At 38.0% G+C, this 14,761-nt stretch overlaps 1 protein-coding gene across 1 annotated transcript in view; it reads left to right on the plus strand.

Annotated features, from left to right (window-relative positions):
- Nucleotides 1-14,761, plus strand: part of LOC102495495 (ryanodine receptor 3) — a gene marked incomplete at its 3' end in the record, with an annotated part of 299,734 nt that overhangs the window by 76,017 nt on the left and 208,956 nt on the right. Inside the window, exons 5-6 of the mRNA XM_006156625.1 lie at nucleotides 2,283-2,357; nucleotides 5,788-5,866. Of these exons, the coding sequence (XP_006156687.1) occupies nucleotides 2,283-2,357; nucleotides 5,788-5,866 (154 nt within the window). The remainder of the gene's footprint in view (nucleotides 1-2,282; nucleotides 2,358-5,787; nucleotides 5,867-14,761) is intronic.

The raw sequence follows: 14,761 nt of genomic DNA on the forward strand, positions 1-14,761 counted from the left end.
TGCTTTTCCCTCTAGGCACTGAAGTTTATTTTCTTAAAGCAGTGGTTCTCAAAATGTGGTCCCCAGACCAACTGTGTCAGTGCCACCTGGAACTTGTTAGAAATGCAGATGCTCAGGCCCCACCCCAGGCTACTGAAGCAGACCCTATGGGCAGGTCCAGGTGACTCTGAAGTGTACATGCCATCCAAGAAACACTGCCTTAGAGAAGGGAAGATTTGGGTGTGAAGGCTCCTGGGTTCTACTTAGTGACTTCTCATTTAATCCCAATGGGGTATTTAGGTTCCTCTCTTTTTTGGTGGCACCATCAATAAGGGACATGAGATCCCAGAGATACTTCTAGTAGTGCCAGAGATGAAAAGGAGTACACGCTTCTCAGTCCCACTTTTTGTAATCAGCAAAAAAAATCTACTTCTTAGGAGTATAGAGTTGATAAGAACAAATAATTGGAAGGTGTGGCCCATGGTTACCAGTGGGAACTATAATTTAATAGTTCAATTTGAGCCCTAGACCTGGTTCGGGAGTACATGCCCACAGCATAAGCCATCAAGAGTCATCAACTAACATGTGTATAGAGAGAATTTGGGATGGATTGACAAGATGTGAAAATTATTTAGTATGTCTAATTTTAATGTAGGCTGTTGACACATTTGTAAATACAGAGACTAAAGTTAGTGCAAATAATTTCAAAAATTTGAAAACATTGTGAAGAGCATTGCAGTGCCTACAGAGTATTAATGTCTGGAGAACACTTAAATATCTCTATAGCTGAAGAAAAAAAGCACAGCTCCATTTATATTTAGTTATCAGCATTTTTTGAACATGATACCACGTTTATCTTTTTTCTTTTCTTTAGGCTCATTGTATGACAGGAAAATCATCTCTTTGACAGAGTGATTCTATTAATCCAGAGTTGAAATAAAATTACTCAAAGCCCTACTCGTCATGCCACTTGGTTTCCCCATCTACCCGTTGCTCATGGCTGTGACTGAAGTGGGGTCTTGGAAAAGAGCAGGGTCTCAAATAAGCCCTGGAATGCTTATCTTTAGATTGAAATAAAGTAGGCTGAGAGATGCCCTTGGCATGTAAAAGGGATATGTTAGAATTTTGGGGCCAGCAGGTGGTGTGATGGTTAAGGTGCTGGACTCTCACGTGGCCAACTACAGTTCAAGTCTTGGACCTTGTGGCTTATTTTCTCACTTCCTCTCTGTGTCTTTCTCTCTGGTCAAAATAAAAGAATAATAATAAATAATGTTAAATCAATAAAAAAAATTTTCTTCATAATTGATTTTTACTTAAAGCTTTGGATAATCTCCTTGTATACATTTCCTGAGGGGAGGGCCTGGGCTCACATATTTTTTTGTAAAAAGAATGGGTCATCAAACAATTTTGTTTGTGTGGACAGGTTAGCATGATGACGAGAGACTTAAATGAGAGGTTGGAAATATTTGTGTGAAAGTAATTCTAAAATTTTCTGTAGATTCAGTGTAGGAACAGTTACCTACGTACCCACAACTAGAATAAATAATAGTTTAGTCTTCTATCTTGTGCTATTCAGTTCAGCATAGGGATGTGTGAAATCGCATTAAAGAAACAGATGCAAGCAGCTCTGTTTTGGGCCATGTCTTCCTCTGATGCCTCCTTGTTCCACTGTTGGGGCAGCTACTGAGCAAATAGCCAAAGTGGAGCTGCCTGGTGAGGCAGAGAATTCATAGGTGGTCTTGACTGAAAGCTCCCTTTCAGCATAACCGGTTAGCCTTTCAGAGTCCCAGATTTCAGGGCCATCTCTCATGGTGAGATCTGTGTAAAAGGAGCAATGTAGGTGAGTGGGCAGAAGGCATGAGTGCCTGAAGGGACAAGGTTGCCTGGCACAGCACCTGACCGTATGCTGTCCGCCATGCTGCCATCTGTTGCTAGGCTGTAGTTACATCATGTGTGTTTCTCTCTCTCACTCTGAACGCTTCTGAGAAGTTTCAAAGGAAGGTAAGCCGTACCTATCTCATTTACATGCTTCTCTGGTAGAGCAGCTCTGGGGTTCTGCTGATCCTGGGCAGGGGCCACTTCTAAGAAGTCTGGCCCCACTACCCTTCCCCAAGGATGTTGCATGGCTGTGGTCACAAGTCTCCTTCTGTCATAGGCCGGCCGTTTGCTTACAGAATGAATTCCTTGGGAGCTTTGCCATGGGTCTTTTCCTTGGAATCAGTGTTTCCGAATTCTTGTGCTGCTTTGCGCTCAGAGAAGCTGTAGCTGTTTCATGCTGAAACTTTTCCTCCTCATTCCCACAGGCAGCACAAGGGGGCGGTCACAGGACCCTGCTATATGGCCACGCCATTCTCTTGAGGCATTCTTTCAGCGGAATGGTAAGCACAGTTCAACATCTACCCTCACCATTCGAGGACTAAAAGAAGAGGGAGGGAGGTACAAGAAATTAGCAAAACTCCAGGTTTATAGCGGGTGCTATTTGAAAATAAAGAATTATAGCACATATTGTTTTTGTATCTCCTCGTATCACTTACCTCAGTTTACAACTATGTGTTTGGTTACTGTCTAATGCATACTCCCATATCACAAGAAAAAGAATCATGTCCTTTTTTTCTTAATTTACTAAACCTAACCCTACCAAGTATTGTATAATGCCATGACATACTAGAAGCTCAATAAACACTTACTGAATTGGTGATCAAATGAATCATAGAATAACTCATTTCTTTAATATACAAAAATAATCAGAATAGAAGAAAAATCGATCAAATGAGATTTTGTGACTTGTCTCCTCTTAGCTAAAAGAAATAGAATGATAAGTCCTAGAAAAATTTAAGGATTTCGGGACCAGCAGTTAGTGTAATGGCTATGTCGCGGGACTCCCATGTAGTAGACCACAGTATGAGTCCCAGACCCAGTGGCTTAAAGTCACTCCAGGCACATTTTTGTATGTGCCCAAGATCCCGAGAGGAGAATGGAGGAGAAGGGATTGCAGTGTGGCCATCCCCCCTGGGGGGGTGATTTCTCACTTTCTGTCTCTCTGTCCCTCTGTCTCTCTCTGTCTTTCTGGCGAGTGCACGCACCCTATAGTAAAAAAACCTCTCAAAAAAAAATATTTGAAGGTTTCATGTCACTCCAGAGACAGGGGGGAAGGTAAGGGGAAAGGCTGACTAGGCTATATAACTAATCAGGGAATTAGAACAAAATTAACCAGAATGGTGATAATTCAGTGTAACTTGAAAAAGAAATTGCAAGTTTTAAATAAATATTATTTGTAAAATGTGGATATTGCAGATCATTTGCAGTAGTATTAAGACTCTGGGACCAGCAGATGGCCTAGTGGTTATGTCATTGGTCTCCCACATGGCCGACTGCGGTGCGAGTCTCAGACTCGGTGACTTGAAACTCACATGGGATGCATGTGCGTGTGCGCGCCCAAAATTTTGAGAGGAAAATGGAGAAGTGATTGTACTGTGGCCATCCTCTCGGGGGGGGGGGGGATGTTTTTGCTTTCTGCCTCTCTGTCTCTCTCTGATGAGCACATGCTCCCTATAGCAAAAATCTCTCTTAAAAACAACAGTAGCAGCACAAACAACTCTTCTGATCTCAGTCAAGTATAAGATGTGCCACCCTCAACAATAGTGACTCTCAGTTCCTGTGTGTACCTTCCTTACTTATGGTCACTGGAAGGAAGATTTTTCTTCTTTCACTAGCCCTAGTGGAAAACCGTTACATTAATTCAAGACTGTATTTTCACATATTTACACCTGCAGCGTGATGCAAGGTTCACCTCAAAGCTTGAACTATTAAGTTGGCAGCGGAAGGAACAGCTGCCTCTCAAATAATTTATTTAGAGCAGTGTTTTTTGTTTGTTTTTGAGCAATAGTTAGAAGTTGACCTTTTCAGCCTGCACATTCATCTGTTGTAGTCCTTCATGGCAAAAAAAAAAAAAAAAGAAAGAAAGAAGAAGAAAAAGAAAAACAGAAAGCAAAAATCACCAAATGCAAGTATATTTGAGTAGGAGATGGGGACATTTTTGAGAGTAGAATGCAAGTATATCTGAGTAGGAGATGGGGACATTTTTGAGAGTAGGAAAACCTTAGACCATGACAGTCTCTGAAATTAAGGGTGATAAGTTATCTTCAAGAATCTGGTACATATTTATAGGGTAAATAAAACCCTAACACCTTTCCTAAATAGAATACCTAAATAGAATAAGCTGAACCCCAACAGCACATACCTCATGGCTTCAAAAACGAAAGCTAACATCCTGGTAAAATATATGCAGATTTATATTATTTATCATTAAGTTTTCCCCTCCTTACAAAAAATCCTTGCAGTTATGATAAACTCTATTCTGGCTAGTTCCTTTCAAGAGCAGTTCTGGGTGTAAAGTCTGTGAGATGTGATTTTGGGCAATGCAGTGATTTTCTATCTTCCTCGTATGGAAAACTGGAAGTACAGCTCAAAAGCATGTTCCAAGTGCTTACTTGCCTGCCAATCTAATTCTGAGAGGTCTTTGTGTGTCCATCAGTGGGGGGTACAGAAACAGGTCATGGGGTTCTTTCCTTTATTAAGTTACTGTAAAAATCACATAAGGGCTAGCTCCATAGCACAGTGGGTAAGACAGCCAGATCTCACATGGCCTACCATGCAGCTCAAGTCCTGGATTTGAGTTCTGGACCTGGCAGCTCGAGAAACATGCCAGGCATGCATGAATGTATGCCCAAAGTCCCAAAAAGGAGGGAGAGATGGGGAAGAAAGCATTTCGGCATGACCAATCCTCATAGTGGTGCTTTCTCCTCTTCCTCTCTTTCTGTCTCTGTCTGGCAAGTATACACACCCTCTAGCAAAATAATAATTTAAAACATTTACCTGCCCGTGTGTTTTTCTTTTTAGGAAAAACAAAAATATTTATTTGAGAAGTTTTAATGCTCATAGAAAATTTGAGAAATAGGAAATAAGTAGAAATCATGATTCCCCAAATGATTCTCCCATTTCCATTACCTAAAAATAACTTCTATCATCATTTTGGTATAAAATTTCTCTTAGTCTGGTTGCTATGCCTTTAAACTTTTATATATAGATTAACTGTATAAATGTATTATTTAGTGTATTACTTTTTAGCTCAGTGTATTATAAACAATGCTCCATGCTATTATACAACTCCTGATAAATACTTTTAGTTATTTAGTATTTCATTAAATAAAAGTACCAAAATTTATCTTGCCTTTTCATTATTATTTATGTTCTATTTTATTGTTTCTAATTTAAAAGTTTCTCAGCGTATCTTTCAACTAATGTATTTTTTTTAAAGAATTTTTTGCTCTAGGGTGTATGGGCTCACTGGAGAGACAGAGACAAAAAGAAAATGAGAAATCACCCTCCAGGAGGGATGGCCATGCCACAATCCCCTCTCTTCCAGACTCCTCTCAGGATTTTGGGTGTGCAAGCACATGTGCCTGGCGAGAGGTCAACTATGTGGGAGTCCAGTGACGTAACCATTATGCCATCTACTGGTCCCTCAACTAAAGTATCTTCCATTTCATATTTCCCTGTACTTTTGTAGCATATGGTCCTATAAGTTAAGTCACTGGGTCATCAGGTAAGAGTATCATCAAGATTTTAAATCTTGCATCACTAAAGCGTTTTCACAAAGTATTGTACCCATTAATGTTCCAATGAGCAAGATAAATAGTCTGTTTCACAGTGGCCCACTGTTGAGATGAACTGGTGGCTAACTGGTGGTGAGATACCAAGGCCTCACAGAAGAGAGTGACTTCACTAGCATCTGCTTTTGTTTCACAGTACCTAACATGTTTGACTACATCAAGATCCCAGACAGATAAACTTGCCTTCGATGTAGGTCTTCAAGAACATGCCACAGGTAAGTCAACATCCCCAGAACTCCTGCTTAGTAGAGTCTTGGGCTAAGGGACTTTTGTGAAGGATACTGAATATGTTACTCATTTGGGATTCCAAACCAACCTGGGCAAGAAATAGGTCTGATAAAATGTTAAAGAATAGTGAACTATAGAGAGAATTTGTGTTGGAAACACAAGCAGTAAAAGTCAAGGAGGACATAATACTTTAACTGCAGCCTGTCAGAGTCTCAAAGAAAAATAGTTTTTTATGGGTAGGTTTTGAGAGTAAGTAAACAAGTTATTCCTGGTAATAACCAATGATATCAAATAACTTTTGAGAAAGAATGGTAATGCAATATGATCTGAAGTAATGAACTATTGTGTCTAGATCGAACACTTTCTACAGCAGTTTTTTCCAAGCATTAATCTACCACCATGGTTTTTTTAATTGACTTTTTTACTTAATGTTTTATAGATGAAACTCAAATCTTTGCTATAAGTAGAAAGCTTGTATTGCTTGCCATGAAAGTAAATATTATGAAAGGAAACCCACATTTTAAGTGATTTAGGAGATGTTGACAATTATTAGAAAAGTGTTAATGATATATTAGATCTAAACTAAAAACTTTCTCCAATGCAATTAGAAAGACCCAATTTTGTTCTTTTACATTTAGATATTCAGTTTTCCCAGCATGATTTGTTAAAAAGACTGTCCTTTTCCCATTGCATATTCTTGGCACCTTTGTTGCAAATCAATTGACCATAGATTTTTGAGTTTGGAATTCATTTTTGAGCATTCTCTTCTGTCCCATGGGTTAATATTTCTGGTATGCCATTATCATGATGTTTTAATTACAATTGCTTTGTAGTATATCTTGGAATCAAGTAGTGTGATGATTCAGCTTTGTTCTTTTTGCTTATGACTGCCTGGGTTATTTGGGGTTTCATTGTGGTTACATATGAACTTCAATTTTTTTTCTTATATATGAAAAGATGACATTGCTGAGACCAGCAGGTGACATGGTGGTTAAGTCACTGGACTCCCACATGACTGACTACAATTCAAGTCCTGGATCCAGTGACTTGGAAATCATGCTGTGTGTGTGTGTCCAAAATCTTAAGAGGAGAAGAGGATGCTACCTGGCTATCCCCCCACGGGGGTGATTTCTCACTTTCCCTCTTTCTGTCTCTCTCCAGCAAGCACACATGTCCTATGTCAAAAAAAAAAAAAACTAAAACAAAAAAAGACCCTGAAAGGAAAGAGAGAGAAGGAATTGCAGAATGACAATTCCCATGGGAGGGTGCTTTCTCACTTTCCCTCTCTGCCTGTATGTCTCTCTCTGGTGAATGCATGCACCTCCTATTTAAAAATAAAAAATAAAATCCAAACCAAAAAAATTATAAAATAGAATGAAACAGGGCCAAGAGGTGGCATGATGGTTAAGGTGTTGGATCCCACATGACCTACCATGCAGTTCAAGTCCTGGACCCAGTGGGTTGAAAATCATACTAGGTATATGTGTGTCTCCTGAGAGGAGACTGGAGGAGAGGGGAGTACCGTATGGGGATTTCTTTCTCACTCTCCACTGCCCCAGCCCCATCTGTCTCTAGGGAACTTACACACAGTAAAGCAAAATTTAAATTAAAAAAAAAAAAAAACAACAGAGAGAGAGAATGAAATGAAATATGTTACTCATTTGGGATTCCAAACCAACCTGGGCAAGAAATAGGTCTGATAAAATGTTAAAGAATAGTGAACTATAGAGAGAATTTGTGTTGGAAACACAAGCAGTAAAAGTCAAGGAGGACATAATACTTTAACTGCAGCCTGTCAGAGTCTCAAAGAAAAATAGTTTTTTATGGGTAGGTTTTGAGAGTAAGTAAACAAGTTATTCCTGGTAATAACCAATGATATCAAATAACTTTTGAGAAAGAATGGTAATGCAATATGATCTGAAGTAATGAACTATTGTGTCTAGATCGAACACTTTCTACAGCAGTTTTTTCCAAGCATTAATCTACCACCATGGTTTTTTTAATTGACTTTTTTACTTAATGTTTTATAGATGAAACTCAAATCTTTGCTATAAGTAGAAAGCTTGTATTGCTTGCCATGAAAGTAAATATTATGAAAGGAAACCCACATTTTAAGTGATTTAGGAGATGTTGACAATTATTAGAAAAGTGTTAATGATATATTAGATCTAAACTAAAAACTTTCTCCAATGCAATTAGAAAGACCCAATTTTGTTCTTTTACATTTAGATATTCAGTTTTCCCAGCATGATTTGTTAAAAAGACTGTCCTTTTCCCATTGCATATTCTTGGCACCTTTGTTGCAAATCAATTGACCATAGATTTTTGAGTTTGGAATTCATTTTTGAGCATTCTCTTCTGTCCCATGGGTTAATATTTCTGGTATGCCATTATCATGATGTTTTAATTACAATTGCTTTGTAGTATATCTTGGAATCAAGTAGTGTGATGATTCAGCTTTGTTCTTTTTGCTTATGACTGCCTGGGTTATTTGGGGTTTCATTGTGGTTACATATGAACTTCAATTTTTTTTCTTATATATGAAAAGATGACATTGCTGAGACCAGCAGGTGGTATGGTGGTTAAGTCACTGGACTCCCACATGACTGACTACAATTCAAGTCCTGGATCCAGTGACTTGGAAATCATGCTGTGTGTGTGTGTCCAAAATCTTAAGAGGAGAAGGGGATGCTACCTGGCTATCCCCCCACGGGGGTGATTTCTCACTTTCCCTCTTTCTGTCTCTCTCCAGCAAGCACACATGTCCTATGTCAAAAAAAAAAAAACTAAAACAAAAAAAGACACTGAATTTTTTACAGGAATTGCTTTGACTCTGTAGATCAAGTTTGACAGCATGAACACTTTAACAATATTTATTCTTCAATCTATGGACATGATATATATTCCCACTTATTTGTGTATATGGTTTTTTTCATTAATGGTTTATACTTTCAGTATATGGGTTTTCTACCTTCTTGATTAAATTATTGCTAAGTTTTTATTTTTTTTTAATTTTTGCTTTTTAGCCATTAGAACTTACTCTCTTGGTTTATTATTTTTTTTTAAGTTCTCGTTAGTGTAGAGAAAGTCTTCTGATTTTTGCACATTGAATTTGTATCTTGCAACTTTACTGAATTTGTTTATTAGTTCTAATAGTTCTTTGGTAGGTTCTTTAGGATTTTCTATATATAAGATCATGTAATCAGCAAGCAGTGACAGGTTTTCTTCTTCCTTTCTTATTTTATGTTCTTCTTTCCTCCTTTTGTTTTGTTGTGTCTAGAGTTTCCAGTAATGTGTTGAATATAAGTGGTGAGCATACATGTCTTGTTTTAAATCTTAGAGGAAAGGGTTCCAGTATTTCACCACTGAGTATAATGTAAGCTTTGAGGTTATTATATGTGGCTCTTAAGCATAACAAGGGTTGATGAGGCTTTAAAAAAAGGGAACCTCCGTATACTATTGATAGGAATATAAGTTAGTACAGCCATTATGGAAAATTGTATAGAAGTTGCTCAAAAATTAAAAATAGCATTGCCGGGAACCAGCAGTTAGCGTAATGGCTAAGTCGCTGGACTCCCACATAGTCGACCGTGGTTCGTGTCCCGGACCCGGTGGCTTAAAACTCACGCCGGGCGCGTGTGCGTGCATGCCCAAGATCCCGAGAGGAGAATGGAGGAGAAGGGATTGCGGCGTGACCATCCCCCCTGGGGGGTGATTTCTCGCTTTCTGTCTCTATGTCTCTCTCTGTCTGTCTGGCGAGCGCACACGCCCTACAGTGAAAATCTCTCAAAAAAATAAATTAAAAAAAAGTAAAAAAAAATAGCATTGCCATATGACCTAGCTGTCCCACTTTTGGGTATTTATCGGAGACATCTGCAATCAGTATGTTGAAGAGATGTCTGCGCTCCCGTGCTCATTGTAGCACTGTGATTCATGTGGCCCGGGCATGGAGTCAACCTAAGAATCCATCAAAGAATGAATAGATAAAGAAAATGTGCTGTAAACACAATGAAGTGCTACATATCCTTTAAAAGGAAGAAATTATGTCATTTGTGATGACATAGATGAGATTATGCTAAAATAAATAAGCCAGTCATACACACGAAAAGCAAATACCACCACATGTTCTCACTTAAATGTAAAATCTAAAACAATTGAACTCGTCAAAGCAGAAAGTAGAATGATGGTTACTAGAGACCAGGAAGTTGAATGAGGTCAGGAGATGGAGGAAATGGTAATGAAAGGGCACACAGTTTCAGATAGGAGAGATAAGTTTGATTCCCCCCTCCCAAAGTCTGTTGCACAGCATGGTGACTATAGACTATGGGTCTCCAATGTTCTCATCACAGAAAATGTCAAATGTCTGAGCTGATTTATGAGTTGGCTTGATTTGGTCATTCAACATTGTATTCTCATATTATAACATCACTTTTTAACCCACGAATATGTACAGCCGTAATTTATCAATATAAATTTAAAATGTAATTAAAGTCAGAAGGCTAAAAATAGAATAGTAAAAAGGAAGCTTTTCACTATCTGATTCAATGTCATTTAATTGTCTTCTAGCACTAATAGTATACATCCTGTACTTGGGGAACCACTGACTTTTTTTTTTAACCTTGAGTGCAGTTTAAAAAAATAAATAAATTGGTAGTAAAGAGGTAGGTCCTAAGGAAGATGGTGACCAGGCTGATGCAGATCTCACGGGAAACCAGAAGTGAAGAAGAGAGAACTAACATAATTATCTACAAATATTCACAGTTATAGTATCGAAGATGCTAACTTTCTTGGGGTTATTCTAGAGACTAACAGAGCACTGGGTAGAAATTGAATGGAGGCACATTACACTTCAGTGAAGAAAACCACTTTGTAACATCTACAGTTACCATGAGGGAAGTATCTGACCTTGGGATGTAGAATACTCACTGTGGCTGGCAGTATTCATGAACAGTCTGTCTTTCAAGAAATGGAATATATAAATAGAATAGAAATTCCATTTAGAGGTTGAACTCTGTCTAATCAGGATTCTGGATTGTAAGCAAAAGAAACCGATTCATGTTAACTCAAGCAGATTTATGGGCAGGATAGTGGGTAGCACCTGCACCAAAGCTGAAGTTGCAGACTTAGAAACCAGGCAGGAACAAAGAGAGACCAGGTGGAAGAAAACAGCGTAGCTCACACTGCAGGAAGATGTCTAATCTGAAGACAGTCTTTAATATCGTGATGTTTTTCTCCCAGATTGGTGATGATGGTAGGGGCAGTGAGGTTTAAGGTTGGGTAGCCAAAGAAGAACAAAAGTCTGTCATTATTCTAAACCCGGATCATAAAGGAAGAATCTAGATCATCTGATTTAATGGATAATCTAGGAAAAGAAAAAAAGAGTCTAAACCATGTACATCTGCTGTTTTTGCATCTCGCATTATTGTGTCCTAAGCATGCCTAAGGGAGCTCCTTTCTCTCTTCTCATTTTTGTACAAAGCAAAAGAGCGGGCCTACCTCTGCTTCTAATGGATTTTTTTATACCTAATATAAGATTATATTTGAATGTGATTTGAGGTTTCTTTGTTTTCAGCTAAAGTGTTAGTCTCAAAATATAATTTCTTCTGTTTTCAACTCTTGCTGAAAATTACAAAATGAGTGAAGTGCCACTCTTTGAATGTAAGTTGGCTTGTAAATATATAAAAAAAAAAGAAAAGAAAAGAAAAGAACTGTCTTGAAGCGTGTAGTTGAAAAGTTGTATGTGGCCATTTAAAAATAAATAAATAAAAATAAAAGAACTGTCTTGGAGCGTGTAGTTGAAAAGTTGTATGTGGCCATTTGTTTCGTATCATTAAAACAACTCCATACTTTTCAATACTTGGGAAGAATTTGAGAAATACCACTTCCTAGCCAAGTGATCAGGAAATATATTTGATTTAATTATTAGAAACTCTAATAAAGGTAGAAGAAAAATATTGGCAGAGATTAGTATTCTTCTCAGCACTTTTTCTAAATTTCTAAAATCCGACTTGGTATGAGTTCTGATGACAGTCCAAGCAAATATGTGAACCAACCCAAGTTCAAGTTGGCTGATCAAAAGCTGACTATGACAGAAGACAGGTAGAAACGGGTTGACTGGGTCTTTAGGAAAACCTAGAATCTCAAGTAACTTGCTTTTACAATGTCATCTCCCTCACCTCAAACTCAGTTTATATTTTTCTTGAAGAAGGCATTCTCAATATTTGTGAGGGAAAAGGAAAATACAAATATAGTTGGGATTAAGCTTAATATTATCTGGGGTGAGCTATTGAATCAGAAAACAGTTGCATCCCTGGGATCCAGAACACAGGAGATGGTAGGAAAACTCACCCTCTGTGTGCCTCTTCAGGGTCCTCCCTATCCCAGACACTTCTGGTGTTCCAGAGAGCACATGAAGGATATGCATATCCTTCTCCCTTTCCAATGTAGAGGTCAGCCTGTCCTGTCATATAACTTAAAACGTAATCAAATAATACCATGCATAGTTTAAGGAAATAAATAGCGTATTTATAATGTTAAAAATGTCAGTGTCCTGCCCTGCCATTCCTGGCTTTGGATTCCTGCCTCTCCAGAGCATCTGCTTTCGGCTCCTCTGGTAGTGTTTACCACTTATTTGTGAGATATGTATATGCTGCTGTTCTGTAGTCTTTCCAGGTTATGTATTCTCTTTAGCTACCAAATCATTATACTATTCCTGGTCATTATACTATTTCCATTGGTATAACTGTAACTTTTATTTGCAAATGAGCCATGTGATATGCTGTCGTCAGGTTTGTTTTGTATAAGTTTTGGCTTTTCCAGTAGTTAATAATCACCTTATTTAGTTTTTTTCATGTCCCATTCATTTTTTCACTTCTCAACTTTTCTATAGAAGTGAAAAATCTCACCTGCTCTGACTCAGTCATGTCTGTTCTATCAGTTTTATCTTCTTAGAAACATCCATCATTACCTAGGGAATTCCCTTTGCCTCTCTCCTAAATTCCGTGCTTCCGGAATCTCATGGGTTTTATTTTTCCCCCTTCTTGATTTACTATCTCATTCTGGTGGAACATATTATCCAGTAGCTTTTACCAAAAAAAAAAAATTTTACAAAAGAAAAACTGTTGTCTGAAAATTTCTTCAGATATCACAAATAATTCAGTTTGGCTTATTCTGCACTGGAATTTTTCTTTTTTCCTCAGTTTCCCAAAGGCTTATGGTCTAGCTATTGAGAAGCCTACATTCTGTTTCCTGATCCTTAGTGCATGAACCTGTTTTTCTTTTCTAAAAGCTATTGTCAACAGAAATAACCAAGCTCTGTAGAAATAAGAATTACTGTAGTTTATTCTGAACACGAGATTGAGTGACGCACTCAGAGAAATGTGAAAGTATTTCTTGGAGTGCTAAGATACAGTGGTTCCTTTTATTTAGTTCTGAGGGCAGGAGAGTTGTCAATCAGCATAAGGAGTCTTTTACACTGGCCTGGTGCAAATTAGTAATTAGTTAAATAAAAACACAAGTCTATGTTTCTGTAAGAAATCAGCAAAGGAATGTCTGTGCTTTACTCTTAAGAGGTGAGAAGGCATCATAAAAATAATATGCCAGGGACGGGATAATAAGAAGGCATACTATTCATCATAAAAATAATATGCCAGGGACGGGATATGGCATCTCACTATCAATGGACCAAAGCCATCTGTTAATGTTTGTAGGCATGACTCTCCCAGGTTCCCTGGAAACAACTTTGGAATAGGAAAAAGTATCTAGAATTCTGTCCTCACTATTAAGATTTTCTCTTTTACTTCCACATCTGAAATCTCACAAAGATATGTCTTGGTGTGGAGCCTCTCTGTTCTGAAGTCTCACAGGAATAAACCTTGGTGTGAGTCTCTGTTCTCTACTGTGCTGGGGACTCTGTAGTCCCCTTCAGTTTGGAAATGCTTGTGTTGCAGCATTGGGCAAGTTTAATATTATTTAATATTACTTTTTGGTTTATTTTCTCTTACTTTTTGGAATTTCTCTAGACTGGTTTTCTGACTCTCTTTTGTTTCTATTTCTGATCTGTTTTTTTTCTTTTGTTCTTGGAGAATTTTTAATGTTATCCTACAACCTTTTTGTTTTTTTCTTTTATTCATAATCAGAGTAATTCTTTCTCTAAAGGGGTTCTTCATGGACACTTTCATAGCTGTTCCATGAATGTAACATGATTATTTTTCTTAGATGACAAATTATAAAATCTTAAGATTTTTGTTGTTCTGTTTTCTCCAAGTCTCTTTTCCCCTTTTCGTTTTGTTCCTGTCATTCATGATGGAGAGTTTTCTCAGATTTTGGGAGGTCTTTGATTTCCTTTGATGTGTTAGGGTATTTAGATCGAGTCAATAAAAGCCTACTAGAAGCTAGCTGTAGTTTGTCCTCTGTTAAAACTCACTTTTGGATAATCTGGCAGAGATGTAGGTATTTCACTGAAGATCCCCAAGCTACTAACCCTTTTATTTGGATAGTTTGCCTTCCCTAAAGAGTAATCCTCAAATGTAGGGACTGGTTCAAGCCTCACAGGTGGCATTCAGGAAGCAGAGAGAAAGGAGCTTGGGTGTTACTAGTCAGGTGTGAACTTTTATTCATTCTGTTCTCAGCCAGACTCTACTTCCTTGTTTGACAATGCCTGACAGTTCCAGGCCAGACTGTTGGTTGTTTGTGTTCCATGGATTAAACTTCCACGGTAGTATGGAGAAGGAAGAGCCATCTGGCTGTGTAGGATGGGGAAAGGGATCTGGGGGTTGAATGTTCCTTTAAAGCTTTCAGCATCTTCCTGTTTTAAGCCCATCTTTACTGCTGCCTTCACAGATAGTTTTTACCTCCAATTTCAAAGATTTGTCTAGGGAATC

The sequence above is a fragment of the Tupaia chinensis genome, unplaced genomic scaffold (assembly GCF_000334495.1).
Source record: "Tupaia chinensis unplaced genomic scaffold, TupChi_1.0 Scaffold000510_1, whole genome shotgun sequence".
Taxonomy (NCBI): domain Eukaryota; kingdom Metazoa; phylum Chordata; class Mammalia; order Scandentia; family Tupaiidae; genus Tupaia; species Tupaia belangeri.